General features: G+C 41.2%; 2 protein-coding genes across 3 annotated transcripts in view; both read right to left on the bottom strand.

Moving 5' to 3' along the window:
- The window catches only part of DIP2B (disco interacting protein 2 homolog B), a 223,929-nt gene that overhangs the window by 96,409 nt on the left and 108,442 nt on the right, over nt 1–19,078 (bottom strand). For both annotated transcript variants that reach the window (XM_043447299.1, XM_043447298.1), the window contains exon 2: nt 13,915–13,986. In XM_043447299.1, coding sequence (XP_043303234.1) covers nt 13,915–13,986 — 72 coding nt within the window. The remainder of the gene's footprint in view (nt 1–13,914; nt 13,987–19,078) is intronic.
- Nucleotides 312–811, bottom strand: LOC122427708 (40S ribosomal protein S15a-like). Its single transcript, XM_043447385.1, has one exon. The coding sequence runs from the start codon at nt 761–763 to the stop codon at nt 371–373; it is 393 nt and encodes a 130-aa protein (XP_043303320.1). The 5' UTR covers nt 764–811; the 3' UTR covers nt 312–370.

The following is a 19,078-nucleotide window of genomic DNA, read 5'->3' as shown; positions in this document are numbered from 1 at the left end:
AGGCTCCTCCATCCATGGAATTTTCTAGGCAAGAGTACTGGAGTGGATTACCATTTCCTTCTCCAGGGGATCTTCCCGACCTTGACTCAAATGTGTAACACACTTGCTTCAAGTTCAAGAGAGGTGATATAAAAGAAACAAACAAAAAGAATAAAAATTAATTCCTAGAAACTGAATCACTTTAAGTGTACGTGGAAGCTTAATAATGAAACTCTGCAGCTTATCTTTTTGAATGTGAATAATCACTCTCCAATTTATTCTAAATTTTATCTTCTAAAAACTTCTATTTCCATGTGTTGGAGGTTTGTTTTCTTTTTTATTTTTTTATTTTTTTGTCCTCTAAGGCATTTTATTTGTACGTATTACATCCCTAGAAAAAGAATCCAAGGATTTTCCCTTCTGTATGTTTTCGTCTTGCTTCTTCATGGTCCATGATGCCAGCTGAGGTTGTCAGTACAATGAAACCAAACTGACGGGATGGGAGCAGGTTATTCTGCCATTTTTCTAGATCTTTGAGTTGCACATCAAATCTGGGGCTGATCACTCCACACTTATTTAGCCTGCCTGTGAGGTTCACAACAATTTTCCCAGCCCTGTGATCATCAATGATTTCAAATTCGCCAATGTAACCATGCTTCATCATCACTGTTAGAAACCTGACGATGACCTTGGAGCACGGCCGAATAAGCACCTGGCGTTTGCCTCTCTTTTCGGCGTTGTTGATACTCTTGAGAGCATCAGCCAGGACATTCATGCGCACCATTCTGGCGGCACGGAAAGATGGCGGAAAGAGCTGTTTTCTTTTTTAAACATAAAGATTTCCAGACAGATTTCATCTGTGCATTGAAAAACTGAAAAGCAAATAAAATAAAATGTCAATAGTAATTATCTCAGGGCGATGAGATTGGATGTTTTATTTTCCCACAGGCTTTACTGGGTTTCTATAATTTAGAAAAGTTTTCTTTTTCAGTATATAAAAATAATATATGTTCATTATAGAACATCAAGGTAATTGTTAAATAAAATAAAAATGATACTGGATTTTCTTAATTTGAAGGTCATACCACAGAGAGCAGATTCTTACCAAAATAAGTTAAAATAATATCCAGTTTTCAGCTTCCTAGATAAATTACAACACTGTGAGCAGAATTTTCCAACCTTCTAAAACCAATTGTCTCCTTTTCCTTTCCCCCAAAGCAACTGGTAATTCAGTGCATATTTGAAGGTGAGAGGGAGGAAACTATGTCCTGGTTGGATTAAAAATTTTTGGATGGCTTACGTGCTTACTTAGCTAACTTATCAGGGCAACAGTTCATCACAAAAGCAAAGCAGGAAACATGGACCACCAGTCTCCTGAAAGAGGAGGAAGGGGTCTGGGGGCACAGAGCCCAGCAAGGCATTATTTAACAGCACGTCCAGTATCAGGTGGGCAGGCAAGATGCTGCTTAAAGAAGAATCATTCCCTGGCCATGGTTTCACACTGCAACCACATCTCAGGAATCACCTGGGGCCCAAAAGCAGAGATTTCTGTAGTTTGATAGGATGTGCATGATTTCACTACCACAGTAAGAAGCTTAAAAAAAGCAAACATGGAATTAACTACAAGTATCAACATGATATGTATTAAATGAAAAGTGAAAAACTACACAGACATATAAAAGGGTCTCAAGTGATAAAAGAACACAAAATATTATGTATATTATTACAACTGTGTATGTAAAAACTATTCATATATAATTATATGGACTGGAGGGCACATTAAATCCTTTAAGTAGTTAGGATGAGGTAGTGATAGTTGCTCTGGATAACTTTACCATTTCTTTACCATTTTGTTTACTGAAAGAGCTGTGCATAAAATCAAACTAATTTTAAAAGACACTAAATATAGGTTAAGTGCTAGAGGAGAGATGTGAACCTCATAAATCAAGCCTTCTTCAAAACTTCTAAATTCTAGAGCAAAACATCCTTGAGCTTCAAAGAAAAGGATTACTGGCTGATTACTACAAACAGTGACCACTTCAGTTTAGGGGTTCCCAGATCTTTCAGTCTGTTATACACAGTATCCACTAGGGGTCACCCTTATGTTTAAATAGGGATGATAAAATGTTTAACAATAAGTTTAGACAAATTTTCATTTCTTCTACAACACAAAGCCTCCTTTTTCAATGGTCGGCATGTACATAATTTACTGTTCTCCGACAAAAAGAGACACCAGAGTCTCCCATGATTCTCCTGTTGGAACATAACAACAATGGTAACCTGGAAAAGCTGATCTTTAGTATAAACTATGCAAAATTTCCAATTCAGGTACATGGAAGAAAGCCAACTTCAGCTTCTTATCTTTCAACTCTGCCAATGATTTAACAGGCATTTTCATCTGCAAGAGTCATAGAGGGAAGGAGGATGTGCTCTGAGAACCAAGGAATACAATGCTTCAACTTCTTGGAGTGATCAAAGTAGACATGCTCACTGGTCTCAGCACAGGGGTCCAGAGAAGACACCATTTTCTTTACTATAGTACTCATAATAAATAAGTGATCATTCATTCATGTGTATCTTTTATATCGTGGTATGTGCCGAGAGGGAAAAAAAAAAACAAGGTTCTCTGAGTCTATATAACGAGGAATTTAATTTATACTAGAGTTTTAGGGACGGTCTGTTAAAAGGAGACTCTGATGTAGGTTTCAGTTAGGCGCAGGAGTGGCGGTGGTGGGGGTGTCCCTGGGGGAGGAGCTACTTTATACAAAAGCATGGTATTAGAAGAAGTCCAGTGAGGGAGAAAAACCTTGACAGGCCTGAGAAAGATCGAAGGGGCTGAAGAGGTGGAGTGAGACAAAACAAGGCTGGAGAAGAAAAGCGGGGTCAGGTCACTTGTCCTAAACCAAAAGAGCAGACTTTGAAGGGATTTGGACAGGAAATGACAAAATAACAATGATAATACAGTACTATGGCTCTTTAAACTTTCAAAACACCATCTCATTCTATATTCACAATAACATTATCTGATAGATACCCTGAAGGAAGCAGGACATCCATCACAGATTAAATTTATTTTCCTACAGTGAGAGTGTGTCCATAATCACCTTGAATCATTATATAAACAGAGCCTCCACTCCCATCTCCACCCTCCACCCTGGGTGAAGGTACCCTGAATCACTCAGAGATTCTTCCCTGGGAAGAAGAATCTCTTCTCTCACTGAAGAGAGCCTTCCTCAGAAGGCTGAGTGATTAACCAGCCTTACTGCCTGTGGGCAGGGAGGAAAGAGTCTGCCTTTTAAGTATGGAAAGCGGCCACCTGCCCATGGTCAGTCCTACGGGTGGATTCTGGGAGGGAGAGGAACTGGAGGTTCTGGGTCTGAGAAGCTTCCCAGGCCACTTGGCATCAGGAAAGAACACAATACCAAGAGCTTTGCCCTGAGAATTCAAGTGGGGTGTCTTGGCTGAGCCTAGCAGAATGGCTGAGGTGGGACCCAGGTTTAGCACTGGGTTAGCACTACCGATCACAAAGTAAGGGCGGGTTTTCATCAGCGCCCCATGAGGCATTGAGGGCGGCAGCAGACAGTGCGGCTCTTCCCTTTCGGACGTGGAAGCTGCACTGACCACCTCTCCTCCTGCACTACTGGTATCCCAGGGGGTTCCTGCATAATCCAAAAAGAAAGAGAAACCCAAAAAGAAAAACAGTAGACTTCCTTCTAATGAGGCATGCGGGGACAATAAGATTGTAACGCATGCTCCCGTTCATAGTGACTGTACTACTGTCCAAACCTAGCAAATAAAAGGGCAGAACTGGGACTGGAATGTTCTTTTCATTATGCTGTGATCCTCACTTGGGAAGGAAATTCTGAACTAAAATGCGATAGAGGAAACAGAATAGCTCCCACCCTCCCACTCCCATCACAAGAAAAGGCACTCTGTCTCAGTTCAGTTCAGTCGCTCAGTCATGTCCGACTCTTTGCAACCCCATGGACTGCTGCACGCCTGGTTTCTCTGTCCATCACCAACTCCCAGAGCCTACTCAAACTCATGCCCATCATGTGAGTGATGCCATCCAACTATCTCATCCTCTGTCGTCCCCTGCTCCTCCCGCCCTCAATCTTTCGCAGCATCAGGGTCTTTTCAAATAAGTCGGTTCTTTGTATCAGGCAGCCAAAGTATTGGAGTTTTAGCTTCAGCATCAGTCCTTCCAATGAATATTCAGGACTGATTTCCTTTAGGATAGACTGGCTGGATCTCCTTGCAGTCCAAGGGACTCTCAAGAGTCTTCTCCAACACCACAGTTCAAAACCATCAGTTCTTCAGCTGTCCAACTCTCACATCCATACATGACTACTGGAAAAACCATAGCTTTGACTAGATGGACCTTTGTTGGTAAAGTAATGTCTCTGCTTTTTAATATGCTATCCAGGTTGGTCATAGCTTTTCTTCCAAGGAGCAAGCGTCTTTTAATTTCATGGCTGCAGTCACCCTCTGCAGTGATTTTGGAGCCCTCAAAAAGGTCTCTCACTGTTTCCATTGTTTCCCCATCTATTTCCCATGAAGTGATGGGACCAGGTGCCATGATCTTTGTTTTCTGAATGCTGAGTTTTAAGCCAACTTTTTCACTCTCCTCTTTCACGTTCACCAAGAGGCTCTTTAGTTCTTCTTCGCTTTCTGCCATAAGAGTGGTGTTATCTGCATATCTGAGTTTACTGATATTTCTCCCGGCAATCCTGATTACGGCTTATGCTTCATCCAGTCTGGCATTTTGCATGATGTACTCTGCATATAAGTTTAATAAATAGGGTGACAATATACAGCCTTGATGTACTCCTTTCCCGATTTGGAACCAGTCTGTTGTTCCATGTCCAGTTCTGACTGTTGCCTCTTGACTTACATATAGATTTCTCAGGAGGCAGGTCAGGTGGTCTGGTATTCCCATCTCTTTAAGAATTTTCAACAGTTTGTTGTGATCCACACAGTCAAAGGCTTTGGCGTAGTCAATAAAGCAAAAGTAGATATTTTTCTGGAACTCTCTTGCTTTTTCAATGATCCAACAGATGTTGGCAATTGATCTCTGGTTCCTCTGCCTTTTCTAAGTCCAGCTTGGACATCTGTAAATTCATGGTTCACATACTGTTGAAGCCTGGCTTGGAGAATTTTGCGCATTACTTTGCTAGCGAGTGAGATGTGTGCAATTGTGCAGCAGTTTGAGCATTCTTTGGCATTGCCTTTCTTTGGAATTGGAATGAAAACTGCCCTTTTCCAGTCCTGTGGCCACTGCTGAGTTTCCAGATTTGCTGGCATATTGAGTGCAGCACTTTCACAGCATAATCTTTTAGGATTTGTAATAGCAACTGGAATTCCATCACCTCCACTAGCTTTGTTCGTAGTGATGCTTCCTAAGGCCCACTTGACTTCACGTTCCAGGATGTCTGGCTCTAGGTGAGTGATCACACCATCATGGTTGGTTATCTGTCTACCTAATATTTACATAGCTGGGAATGTTCTATAGCATTCCAAAATGCTATTCTTGATTTCAACAGTCAGTTTTAGGTTCACGTCCCTTTGCATTTCCTCAGTATTTTGTTTAGAACTTTCTTACAGGGCTTTTTTTCACTCTGTATTTTATGATTATTTGTATACCTATCTTATCTTTCCTATTAAAGTATAAATAAACTTGAGGTCAGAGATCTTAACTCATTTTGTATATCCTGCAATAATGAACTGGGTCCTATACTGAAGGACCGAAATTTTTGGTTAAGATAAATAATTATGATCTTGTCTGTCTCTTCACTTCCACCAATGATAGGGGGAGTGGGTGGAAAAACCAAAGACAAAAATGAAGAGGTACCAACCGTTAATCTGAGAAGTCTGCTTATCTGTGTATCTCTAAGCCACACAACGTTTATGCAAAAATTTGTGCCTCTCAAAATCTTCATATAATCATATGAGGTCATTAAGAAAAACAGGATAACAGAGTATCCTTGACAGAAGTTATCAGAGTCTTTAGAGAAAAAGGATAAAATTTCCAAGGCTTTCTTTTGTTTAGTTCTAACTTGGTTATACACACATTTGCACAATCTCAAAGGCAGGACTGAACTCAGAAGAGCTGTGATGGAAGGGGTGTGGAACAACTGGCACGCTCAGCGTATGTACATACACTCTAACAGTGGTGAGCAAATACCCTCCATCAATATAGGCAGCAACCACAAAAGGAATCTGAATTTGGGGAAAAACTTTGGATCACCAGTACTTCTTACCAGGACAAGCTAGAAAATGCCAACACATAACCATATTCATAAACTGACATGTCTTACCCCGAAAAGGGCAGCAGGTAAGGGCCTGGGGAAAAAATAATTGAGGAAATCTAGGTCAGGAAGGAATATATAAAAGGCGAGATCCTCTTTTGAAGCAGAAGACAAATACTATTAAATGCAGTGAAAGACAGCAGGACAAAGTCAAAGGATGAAGGAAGAAAAACAAATACACAAAGGTCTCAATGATCTCAAACACACGAAGACAGAATGGAATGTGTACATCAATGCCATCAAAAACAGACGCTACAGTGATGTCCTAAAGCAAAGGATGTGGGGCCAAGAGAAGATGTCGTTGTTGGACTTCACGGCAGTTTTAAATAGTGTAGAATTGTAAAACAGAGCTGAGGCAGGGCTCTACCTTGGAACCACCCAGAGAAGGGAGGCTGCCGAGTTAATCTAATCGGGCTGTGATAAGAGACCGTTTGATCAGCTTGCTGGTGCACAGCCAGCAAAAGAGGCACTGACGTCTTTGCAGTCTTTCAGATTGATAGAAATGATCTTCGTACAAGTTTTGAACAATCCTCAAATAGAAATGTTAGAATAAAGTATTCTGATTAAACATGGCAGAATAACACATCTCCCTATCCCCTACTCCTTCCCAAAACACCTCTAGAAAGATAATGAAGGCCTGCAGCAGGATAAGGGAACAATCAGTTCAGGAAGAGAGATGGCATCAAGAGTTGTCTCTAGAAATAATAATAAAATGATGGATTAGCTGTTTAAAAAAAAGGAAAGGTAATCCTAGTAAACCAAGTGATTTAGCTGTGAATAATATTTATATAATCAAAATAAGGCAAGCACTGAATGCTGATTTAGGAACAACAAAAGTAATACACTGAAAAAAAAAAAAAAACTAATACACTGAACACACAGCGCACAGTGAGTATGAGATGGGAGATGAGAAGGAAAGATAAACGGAAAAGGAGTGTGTGATATCCAGGTGGTTGGGCAGGAATGATAAAAAGGAAAAATTCTAATCTTTTATAGTAGGAAATGAATAAATAATGTCTCGAGTTGGGGGGAAAAAAATTAAGTAGTACTGGCAAAATGTTACACAGAAATAGAGAGGTAAACACCTGAAGAAACGGTTAAAACAGTTGAAAGAAGTGGTCTCTGGGGAAGAAGAGGACACTGCTTATTTTTGTTGTTGTTACAAACCTCACAGTAGTATTTGATTATTTAAAATAATTCATTAATTTCATTTTAAAAATAAAAAAGTGAAGAGGAATGCTAAATCTCCAATGAAAATGAATATGCTCTGTACAATCTCTTGAGATTCAGTAGATCTAAATGAAAAGATCTACTGAAGGTGGAGACAAGCTGCCAGGACCAATAATTCTCCAATCCGTAGAGTAATCTGCTTCTTTCATTACCTGACACTTTCATCTTCACAGATGTTTGTGCACTCAGTCACGCAGTCATGTCTGACTCTTTGCAACCCCATGGACTGTAGCCCACCAGGCTCCTCTGTCTGTGGGATTTCCCAGCCAAGAACACTGGAGTGGGTTGCCATTGCCTTCTCCAAGGGGATCTTCCTGACCCGGGATGGAACCCACATCTGCACTGGCAGGTGGATTCTTTACCATTGCGCCACCTGGGAAGCCAACAGATGTTCACGCAAGGAAATATTCTAAATTCTAAATGTTCCTTCTGTTTAGTTCCATCTACTATATGCCAGATACTCATGCCACAAACTGGGGATGTAAAGAATTAAAAATAAAAGTAAAAGAAAATGTTCCTGATTTTAAAGACCTTACAAGTCTTGTATGGGAAAAATACACATGGACAATCCATGTTCATCTATGGAGCAATCTATGGGGCAGTCAGAGAGAGATTCTTAAAAATGCAACTCAGGTCATGGGAGTGCAGACTGTTTGTGATAGAGCTGGTCAAGGAAGCCGTCTTAGTGTCAGCCCTAGTTGAGCAAACCCCTAGCAGACAAGAGAGCAAGCCAGGTGATCTCAGGCTGTCTTGTCCAGTGCTAGTTGCTTGTCTCAACGGTACTTGGAATACAGAAAGCACTTGGTAAACACATGCTGACCTGAGGTTCTGTCAGCAACCCCCTTATCGAAATACAATAAACTCTTTTCTATTAAAGCCACTTGGAAATAATCAGCTACTTGTATCCAAAGTATCTTCAAGATTAGACTACAGGATCAGACTGGGATGCTATCTCACTAGACAAAACCTTTCCTTTTCCTCTAACTCCAAGAATGGCCAAGAGTGACTAATTTACAGAGTGAGAGCATATGTGGTTTGAAAATTCAATTCTTCGGGCCATGCCAAAAGACAGTTAATTTCTGGCCTCTTCTCTCTGCGAAGCTGCTAACTAAGGCATGTGGGAAGCTTTATATCTAGACTCTCATAGCTTCCAGTGACTGAAAGATATTCTATGGGTTACTCCTTTTGAAGAGCATATGGCTCAGAACAAGGAGATATAGGACTTTCCTGGTGGTCCAATGGTTAAGAATCTGCCTGCCGGGAGAGGGGATCAGGATGGGGAACACATGTAAATCCATGGCTGATTCATGTCAATGTATGGCAAAAACCACTATAATATTGTAAAGTAATTAGCCTCCAACTAATAAAAATAAATGGAAAAAAAAAAAAGAATCTGTCAGCCATGGCAGGGGACATGGACTGAATCCCTGGTGTGGGAAGATTCCACATGCTGTTGGCAGCTGAGTCCATGTGCCACAACTACTGAAGCCCAGGCACCCTTGGGTCCGTAAGGTGCAACAAGAGAAACGGTAGCAATGAGAAGCCCGCACACCGCAACTAGGGAGTGGCCCCTGCTCGCTGCAACCTGAGAAAAGCCCCTGCAGCAACGAGGACCTGGCACACCCAGAAATAAATAAATAACTTTAAAAAAGAACAAGGAGATATGTACCTGCCACATCCTCATTTCTCCCTTGTCTCTCACAGGGAGAGCATCTTGAGGCCCTGGATATGGTTTTAATCTTTATCAAGATATGAATTTCACACAGCCTGGACCTTAAATATCAGATAAAGTTTGGGAACAACAGTCAGTTCCAAAGTTGGTGGGTTTAAGTGACTTTCAAGGGTAGTTTTGACACATCAGATTTTTGTCATATAGTAAGTTTAAAATCTATCCCTGTGGTGATAGTGAATTAAGCTTTGTTTATAATAAACTGTCCTTACTCAATTTCCACTAAGTATTTTCTTCAACCTTGTGTTCTCATCCCTATTTCCCCATTTGTGCTGTTAGATTGTTTTTTTTCTGAAGTCCTATTTTAAAGATTTATGTAACATTTGAAAAAAAAATCTAAAATATACATAAATATGCACCCCAAGATAACTCCAGATCAATTCTGTACAGAAAAATCACTCACTAAATTTTTAGATAAGCATGTGTATGTAATTGTTCTAGCAGTACAATGCTGCAGGCAGTATTAATTTTTTCTTTCAAGAGAGATTGGTGGAGAATGTTACTTTTATACACTATACTCAAAGAGCTACCCTCAGTGGAGCGTCTCACAACTGGAAACAATGAAATCCAACAAGATGACAGTTTGAAAGAAGTTGAATCCCTCTAGAAGTAGCAAACTCCTACTAAAAGCGTTAAACTGACTTTCATTTAATTCTATTCAGTAAGCTTAAAATCTGGGCTTCCCAGAGGCTCAGCAGTAAAGCATCTACCTGCAACACAGGAGACTCAGGTTCGATCCCTGGCTCGGGAAGATCTCCTGGGGTAGGAAATGGCTACCCACTCCAGTATTTTTGCCAGGAGAATCCTATGGACAGAGGAGCATGGTAGGCTACAGTCCATAGGGTTCTAGAGAGTTGGACATAACTGAGAATGCATGCATGCATACAGGCATAAAATCTTCATTAAATCCAACGTCATTTAAAAAAAAAACAAAATCTAAATACCTCCTTCAAAATCTACAAAGATACATGAGGTAAAAATGTCAAAGGGTAATCTTTTCTTTTGCTACAGAACCTGTATAACATAACCAGCCCTAGAAACAATCCATTTCTGGGAAAGATTAATAGGTTTAAGAACAAAGGTGGGAAAAGTGACAAGTGTAAATTGAGAGAATTTTTTACCACCAAGAAACTCTGATTAAAATACGTAACTATTACAAGATAAACTTCAGGAAGAAGGAAATTGAACTGAGAGGAAAGAGTCATATATGCAAAGCAATAGTGAACAAAGAAACAGATATTAACTACTGTTAACTACACAGAACAATAGTAACTAATAATTGAGGGGGTATGTAGACAAGGAGGTACTAAAAATGCATTTATTCTTAAAGTCCTCGTGTTGTTTGGGAGGAGAATTAAGGTTCTAATTGTGACTTGATTTTGAACAGGCTGTTCTCTGACCACAGTCAAACGGAGAAACACTCACCTTTGTAAAGAAAACTGAAAACCTAAGCATCTGACTCAGGAAACTTAGAAAAGGAATGCAAGGAAGGAAAAACATACAGAAGCCGAAAATGATAAATGAGAAAATAAAGACACACTAAAAAGAAGATCAACAAAATTAAAAGCTTGTTCTTTGAAATGACAAACCTCTGGGAAGACTGATCAAGAGAAAAAAGAGAAGAGATAAGAGTTACACACAAACAAAGCAAAGGCTTTAAAAATAAAGAGAATACTGTCATTAACAATAAATTTGAAAACTTATACAAAACAGACAAATTCCTAGAAAAACTAAACTTACAAAAACTGACTCATGAAGAAGCGGAAAATGTAACTTGGTAACAGGCAAGAGATGGGGAGTGAAGAGACTGCTGAGATGACTTTTAAGCCTAGTTGTTGGGCTTATGCATGGGAGTTCTATTCACTCAGAAGTGGAAACTAGAAGTCTGGGAGACGCTGGATAATGTATTAATAATTTTGTGTGAACGTACACATGTAGGGAGGGGAAGGTGGTGGTGGTGGTACAGGTGGTGTGAGCATAATCATACCTAACATTTAATGGATATGCTTGGATAGGTTGAAATGAAGGCTCCTTAAAGATATATAAATGGAGTTGTTAAAAATGCAGTTGGATCTATGATCAGGAGCTCAGGAGACATCTGAGTTGAAGACACATATTTGGGAGTTATCTATAAATGATAATTAAAGCCACAGGGATGGCTGAAAAGCTCTAGAGAGACAGAGCATTGCTTCTCCATACCAGCAACTGCAGCATCACCTGGGAACCTGACACAAATGCAAATTCTCAAACCTCAACCTGGACCAACTGAATCAGAAACGCTGAGAAGGGACAGGGCCTTGCAAACTGTATATACAAGAAGTTCCCCAGTGACCCCAGTGCAGGCTAAAATTTGAGAACCACTGCTGTAGAGTGAGATGTCAAGAGGGCTTGAGGTTTTGCCTTGAAAATTCCAAGATTTAACAGAAGAGGAGGAGCCGACAGAGATGACTAGGAGCAAAAGAGGGGAGTGAGAAAATGCGGAGACTGTTTCTAAAGAAGTGTTTGAAGAGGTAGAGTGGCAAGGGACTGGGACAGGCTGAGAAGTGAACAGGTGCTCAGGAAACAGGGATAATAAGCAGAGACAGTTCTCAGCAGTCTGATCATAAAGGAGAGAGAGGATAAAGGTGGAAGAGGTAGACTAAGGAGGATTTTTTTAAAGAGAAGAGGAATGAGCATGCTGATCTGCTGGGGTAAGAATCTGCCTCAGAGGGAGAGGGTGACTGCACAGGAGGGTCGGGGAGGGGACTGCAGCGGCACATCAAGAGGCAATGCAGCCGTCCGCCTCGGCGGGGGAGACTGTTACTACTTAGAGCATTTAGAATTGCTATCCATGGTGATAACAAAAAGCAGACCAACTCTGTGTTGGCTTAATTACCGCTTTTCAAATTTCTACAGATACTGCACCCCTCACTGCTTGCACCAGGGTGGCTCACTCCCACTGCCCTGTCCTTGGTGTCACTGGGTGATAGTATAAGATTTCTGAAAAGGGAGGAGGGGATGGGATCCAAAGCACTGGTGGAAGGACTGCCCTTGGCTAGGACAGAGAGATCACCTTTCCAACCAGAAGGCAGGAGGTCATCAACATGATGGGCACTAATATGGTGAGTTTGAAGTTCTGACAGCAGGAAGCTGAAAGAGCTGCCATCAAATGACTTCTGTTTCCCCCATGAGGTCACGTGCACAACCATCCCTACTGTGAGATGCCATGTCACACTCCCTTGACCTGCTGTAATTAAATGTCTGATTTGTCAAATCCATGCTCACTTACCAACCTTCTATATGTGATCAAGCTCCCCATGTAGGCCTGCCCGTGGGGCAAGAATGTGCTGACCACACAGACTAGAGTGTGCCTCAGTGGTTTCTCATAGTAAACTGATAAACTGGTTTTGGAACATGATTTAGTTTCTATATAACCTGACTACAGGTAGCAGACAGAGCATGGTCCTTTTTATAGTCACATTCCTTACTGTGTTCTTTTCTCAGGATCTGATTGCTTTTGCACAAAGTGACTACAGTAAATCTCTGGGCCTACAGAGGCATGGGCCAGATCCATAATTAAGCAGCCAATCAGAGGACTCCCCTTCTGTGCCATGCCTTGCTCAGCAAAAGCTGGCTTTTCATTAGCTGTCGCTGGCCTGATTTCTATCTCTTTTCTCTCAATTCATTTCTACATCCATCTGTTCATTAAGATACTTTAAACTGGCTATCTAGGCATTGACCTACTAGTTTTTACAGGGAGGAATTCCCAAGAATAATGCAGGAAATAAAACAAGGACTTTGGTGAAATCTATTGGTATACCACCATTATTATTTATTCCACTATTCATTCAACAGATATTTACAAACTATATACTTTGTGCAAGGCTTAACATTAGAACCATGGAGGCTCCAAAGTCCTCAAGGGACTTATAATCCAAAAATAAAAGCAATGATTATTAGTTCCACAAAAAACAGTCATGTGAAAACAGACTCTGATTGCAGAGGGGAAATGAGAAATAAAGAAAAAATTCCTCATAGTAAAAGTGATTAAAGTAGAAACAGGCCATCAGAGGAAATCCTGGATGCTGAGTAACTTCAAAAATATGATGACTTAGAAACAGACAGACTTGCCTGGAGGCAAAGGTTCCAGCAACCCGTCTGGAAATAAGCACAAAAGTGACTCAGGACTTTCTGATATATAAAGAACATGCCAGTCTTTCTGCACAAGTCAGGCTGCAAAAAGGTTTATTTAGGGTTCTTATCCCCAAATCCCCAGGTACTGCAATCTTTGGGTTGTCCTGCAATACTGAATCTGTCCCTCCTTCGTATCTTTGCCTCCCTTGCTTCTCTCCATCACAGTTCATACTCAAGCATTAGATGCAGTTTTTCTATGACCTAGAATCTTCTACCATTGAATCATGTCAGCGACACACAGACACAGTGACTACCACCCAAGTTCTGTATGAATGATTTGATGGCCCTGGGTATTTTTAAAGTGCCTACCACGCAGCAGATGCTCAATTAAGATTCATTTCCTCCTTTCTTTCCTTCTGTTTTTTTTTGTCCCCCTTCCCTGGTGAGGAAGGAAGGGAAAAAACAGGAACCAACAAAAAAGACAGATCTCCAGTAAGATAGCATTCATTAGTGTAAAAATACTGAGAAGGTTTAAAACCACTTCTCATTACCTACCTTGTGTCTGCGGGATGTAAGGAGACAGGAGTTTTGACCTTTTCTTTTCATAACCCTTCTGTGTGATGTCCCCTAAAATAGCAAGAACAGAAATAGGTTACTCATTATTCTTACTCTGTGGTTGTTCACTGTAAAAATAAAATTAATTACAGAGTGTTACAGAATTACCACATAGAGAGTAGGGAAAAAAATGTATGGTTCCTTGCCAAGGATTTTGCTATGTGTGATTTCCCACAGGCTTGGAGCTGACTTCTTGTGGAAAATTGCAGGGCTGGTCCCTCCCTACACCAATCTAGCGGTGCAATGTGCTACATTCCATGTCAGAGATCCCCAAGTTCCTAAGCACCCCTTGTTTCCATGGCATTTAAGATATACTAAAATGGAATGTGCCAAGGCTAGCAGACAAACGATCTTCTTTCTCTCCAAGGTTTCACTCTGACCAAATGAATGCAACTGACTGGAGAAGTATTCAATTACACAGCTATACAGAACCACATAAAATCACAAGTCTAGTTAAGGGGAGAAGTCAAGGTTCAGGCACCGGGATGGGATTTCTGGAAGGCCCTTCTGCACCCTAGGACCTGTGCTGGAACCCGGAGCTGGAATCCCCACATCTTCTCCACTTGGTTCACTGGTTTGTATTTTTGATATATGTGTATGTCTTTTTCACAAGGTTAAATGGAAAAGTCTATGTGAAGCACACAGAAAAGTACATACATGATAAATGCCGTAAGGATAAAACTGATTAACAGAGGAGAAACTATGGCGCTGAAGACTTCAAGAATCTGCTTCGTTCTAGAGAAAGGGTAGAAAATGGATGGGCAGAGAGTAGGGTTAAAAGGACCAGGAAATCAGCAGGAGAACAAAGGGACATTCAAGGGACAGTGAGTAATTCAAAGCTGGGGGAATAAATATATCCGGTGAATAAATACATGTGATGGTGGGGGAGGAAGCTCATACTGATGGATACAGAGATTCGAACTCATGGGTGATGGAACGTCAGATATGTTGGTCTCAGCATTTGACTGATGGAGCAGATGGTGGAGATGAAGCAGGGCTCACTGAACAGCTTCAATGGAGAAGTAACACTCACAGATCATAGAGTGCAGCAAGTTCACTCTTTCTGAGGAATGTGGAACCACAGGTAGAAGCCAGAGAGAGAAGAGCTTGCCCTGTTGCTACTATAGTGATCTGGGCAAGATACTAGTAGCTTAAATCAAAGATAGAGGTAGAAGGGATGAAAAGAAGTGACTGGATTAAGACAGACGCTACTGAGTAGGAACACTGAGTGGGATCTGATGACTGATTCAGTGTAGGATGGAGGCTTCTGGCTTGAGCAACCAGGCAGATGGTCATGATATTCTCTGACAGAGATATACCCCAAGAACGGGGCTGAAGAAGATAAGAGTTGAGCTTATTAGGAAAAGTCTATGAGACACGCAAGAGAAGATGTTCAATCAACAGTTGGCTATATGAATCTAGAATTTTGGAAAGAGATACAGATTTGGAACTATAAGGATATAGATGGAAAATAATACAATCTCTGGAGAAATGTGGTGATTTCTAACAAAATTCAGATTCATCAACTGCACTTCTAGGAATTTATTCAATGATAAAATTCACAGAGGTGTACAAAAATCAACATAAGAATATTCCCTAAGTTATTCTTTGAATGGAAACACTGGAAGGACTCTAGACACTCATGTTACAGACCATGTGTATCAGTGGCTTTCAAATTGGAATGGCTCTACCCTCGAGGGGACAACTGACAATGATTAAACACGGGTTCAATCCCTGGTCCAGGAAGACCCCACAAGACCTGGAGCAACTAAGTCCATGCGCCACAACTACTGAGCCCATGGGCCTAGAATCCATGCTCTGCAACAAGAGAAACCATCACAATGGGAAGCCGGCTCACCCCAACTAGAGAAAGCCGATGTGCAGCAATGGAGACATTTCTGTCACAACTAGAGGATGGGGTGTTACTGGCATTTAGAAGATATAGGCCAGATGCCGCTAAACATCCTGCAATGCACAGGACAAGTCCACAACAAAGAATTAGCCAGTCCAACATGTCAGTAGCACTGAGGATGAGAAACCTTGATCTACAGAAAATTTTGCAGGTATTCCAAATGCACTGCCACAGGAAGCTGTCTAAAATATATTAAGGGTAAAAGGTGAGCTGCAGAAGAGTAGGTATAATAGGATCTAATTATTTTTTAAAAAGTAACATGTTTGCATATATAAAGAAAATAGTCTAGAAGAGCATATATACTTTAACAGTATTTTACCAAAAAGAGCCTGAATGACTTCTATAGTCTCAATAAAGTTTTTTTTCCTGAAGAACAAAGGGTTCAGGACTTTTCTGGTGGTCCAGTGATTAAGGCTCTGAGCTTCCAGTGCATGGGGCCCAGGCTTGATCCCTGGTCAGGGAACTAGGATCCCACATGCTACATAACTAGGAGTCTGCATGCCGCAACTAAGACCCAGCACAGCCAAATAAATAAGTGAAACAAATATTAAAAAAAAAAAAAAAAGGAATGAAGGGTTCTGGGCTTCCCTGGTGGTCTAGTGGTTAAGAATCCATCTGCCAATGCAGAGGACATAGGTTCAGTCCCTGGTCCAGGAAGATTCCATAAGACTTGGAGCATCTAAGCCCATGCTCCACAACTACTGAGCCCATGGGCCTAGAGTCCATGCTCTGCAACAAGAGAAACCACCACAACCGGAAGCCTGCTCACCCCAACTAGAGAAAGCCTATGTGCAGCAATGAAGATCCAGCAGTCAATAAGTAAATAAACACAATTTGGAAAGAGAAAAAGCCTGTTCAGCTTCTTTAAAAAAAAAAAAAAATGAATGGTTCTGTAGGTATGTATTTGTTAATATGATAAGATGGTAACATTATATCACAGGAAAAAAGGAACTAAACAGTTTATGCAGCATATTCAATTTTTGGGACTAAAACTATTTTTATACATACAGGTATACACAGAAAAAGAAAATCTAAATTTTAAACACCAAAATGTTAACAGTGGTTAGCTAATACTTGTAAGATTACAGATTGGTTTCAGCTTTTTGTCAATTTTGCTTGTCTGCCTTTTATAATTTTTCTATAATGAGCATCCATTATTTCAAGAAACAATAAAGATTTTAAAACTGCAATCATGACTGCTTACTAGACTATACAAATTTAACCCCAATGGCCCTTCATCTCTGCTTTCCTAGTGAAATAAGAGAAACCCATGGTGCATTTTTGTTAATAAAAACCAAGCCTTGTCAAATTAGCAAACTGAAGACTTTAGGTCATCTCTAACAATACACAAAACTAGCAGGGATGTGGGAGCCTACCAAGGAAACCTTCCTAAGAAGCAGGAAATCATGTCTTTCATTGAAAAAGAAACAAGCATTCTGTCCTATTCTGCACTCTCAAGCTCTCCAATCTCCACGATACACACACACACTCTCTCTCTCTCACTCACTCACTGACTCGCACATGTCATCCCTCACGAGCACAAAGACCTCTTCTACTGCCTCAGAACACATCTGATAAAGTAAAAAGTCTTTAAAAGCTTTCATCAGTGCTTTGACTGCCAACCATTCACTGTCAGTAATTGACAGACTTGGTATCTTGGACATTAATCAACTACCAACCATCTCGAGTTGTAAAAAAAGTCAATCAAGAGAGTCTAATTCAGCCATGCCAATTAGCTCCATTTGTTCCATAAACAAGAAAAGACCCTGAAGAGCCCTAGGAGAAGACACACTGCAGAGAGAAGTGAGAACCCCAGTGATATCACTTAAAAATTCCCCGTTCCTCTTCTCTGGGTACAAGACCTACTCAAAAGTCACCTCCTCTGTGACACCTGCCACCATTTGTTAGCCACTTCCTCCTGGCGCCCCCTTCAGCTCTGCCCACTCTTCTGTGACAGCACTCAGCACATCACCGGTACTTTGTTTACGCATCTGTGTCCCTACCAGACGGTGCACTGGAGGGCAGGGACTGTGTCTTGTTCATCTCTACAGCCTGCCCACAGCCTGGCACAACAGACACTTGTTGAAGGAGTGACTGAATGAACTGGTAAAAGGAAGGCACCAAGGGAATAATAAATCAGAGACACACGTGCTTGGGTGGAAAACTGGAGAAAAAGAGGTCTTTACGTTTAGGAGGAGCTGAAACGCCCAGGGAGAGAAATTTAGTTAACCAAAAAGTTTACTGAAGCTTGACAGCTAGACCTCAAAGCTGGCCAGAACAGCAAAAGAGGAATAAATAATACATAAATCACTGGGCACTGAAGCGGAAGGAACTCTACCAGATAGTGATGTATCCCATAGCCAGAGAGCAAGACCAGATAGAAGGAATTCAGTTATCCCACGTAACTGAACTTGTCATCCACGTTGCTGTCACTGCCCCCTCCAGTCTGTGCTCTTATCACTCTCACCACCTGCTGCTAAGCACTTTTAGGTGCACTAAAGCAATGCTTGCTAAACTTTTCCAGTTTTTAAGAATCACCCGAGGAACGTGTAAAAATACAAATTCCCAGGCCCTTCCCTTGAAGATTCTGATTCACTAAGTCTGGATTAAGACCCAGATACCTGAGTTTCTAACAAGTGCCTTCCAATGAGTCTTAAAGATCAGGACGTTTGCCAATGGCTGCACTAAAGAACTCTGGAGCGTGCTGGGCGGTTTCACTGACACTGTGAGGAGGGTGCGTGAGGAGAAGGCTGTCTGGGCAACACGGCCTCGAGGGAGAGCATGGAGCCTGGGGAGATCACAGACACTAAGTCACATCACAGGCATTCTTACAACAGGTTTTTGGCCATCTGGCATACGAAGCGAAAAGGAGTGCCATGACTATACCTGTATAAAATTTGCATTAAAATGGCACAAAGCTAAGTTAAACCTGTTGTTCGAGTTTTTTGAGTACTGAACAAATATAGGGAGGATTAGCCTTCCCCTCCTACTGGGGTAACGTATTAATATTTCTCCACCGCCATGAACACTCAGAAGAGTAGCCACTTCCTGTGGTCTAGAGGTATGAAGGCACCAGGCCTGATGAGACAGTGACCCAAGACTGTCTAGATGCTTCAGCACCACCACAGTCTTGAGCCAACACTAGACCTACAGAAAGATGGGTGTCAGGGGTGGGAGAGAAAGGAAATAATA

The sequence above is a fragment of the Cervus canadensis genome, chromosome 25 (genome assembly GCF_019320065.1).
Source record: "Cervus canadensis isolate Bull #8, Minnesota chromosome 25, ASM1932006v1, whole genome shotgun sequence".
Classification (NCBI taxonomy): domain Eukaryota; kingdom Metazoa; phylum Chordata; class Mammalia; order Artiodactyla; family Cervidae; genus Cervus; species Cervus canadensis.
The sequence above is the reverse complement of the archived record's forward strand: the minus strand, read 5'-3'. Positions and strand labels throughout refer to the sequence as shown.

Bases quoted from the DNA above. Each gene is read 5' to 3' on its own strand.
- LOC122427708 (XM_043447385.1), bottom strand. From the start codon at position 763: ATGGTGCGCATGAATGTCCTGGCTGATGCTCTCAAGAGTATCAACAAC.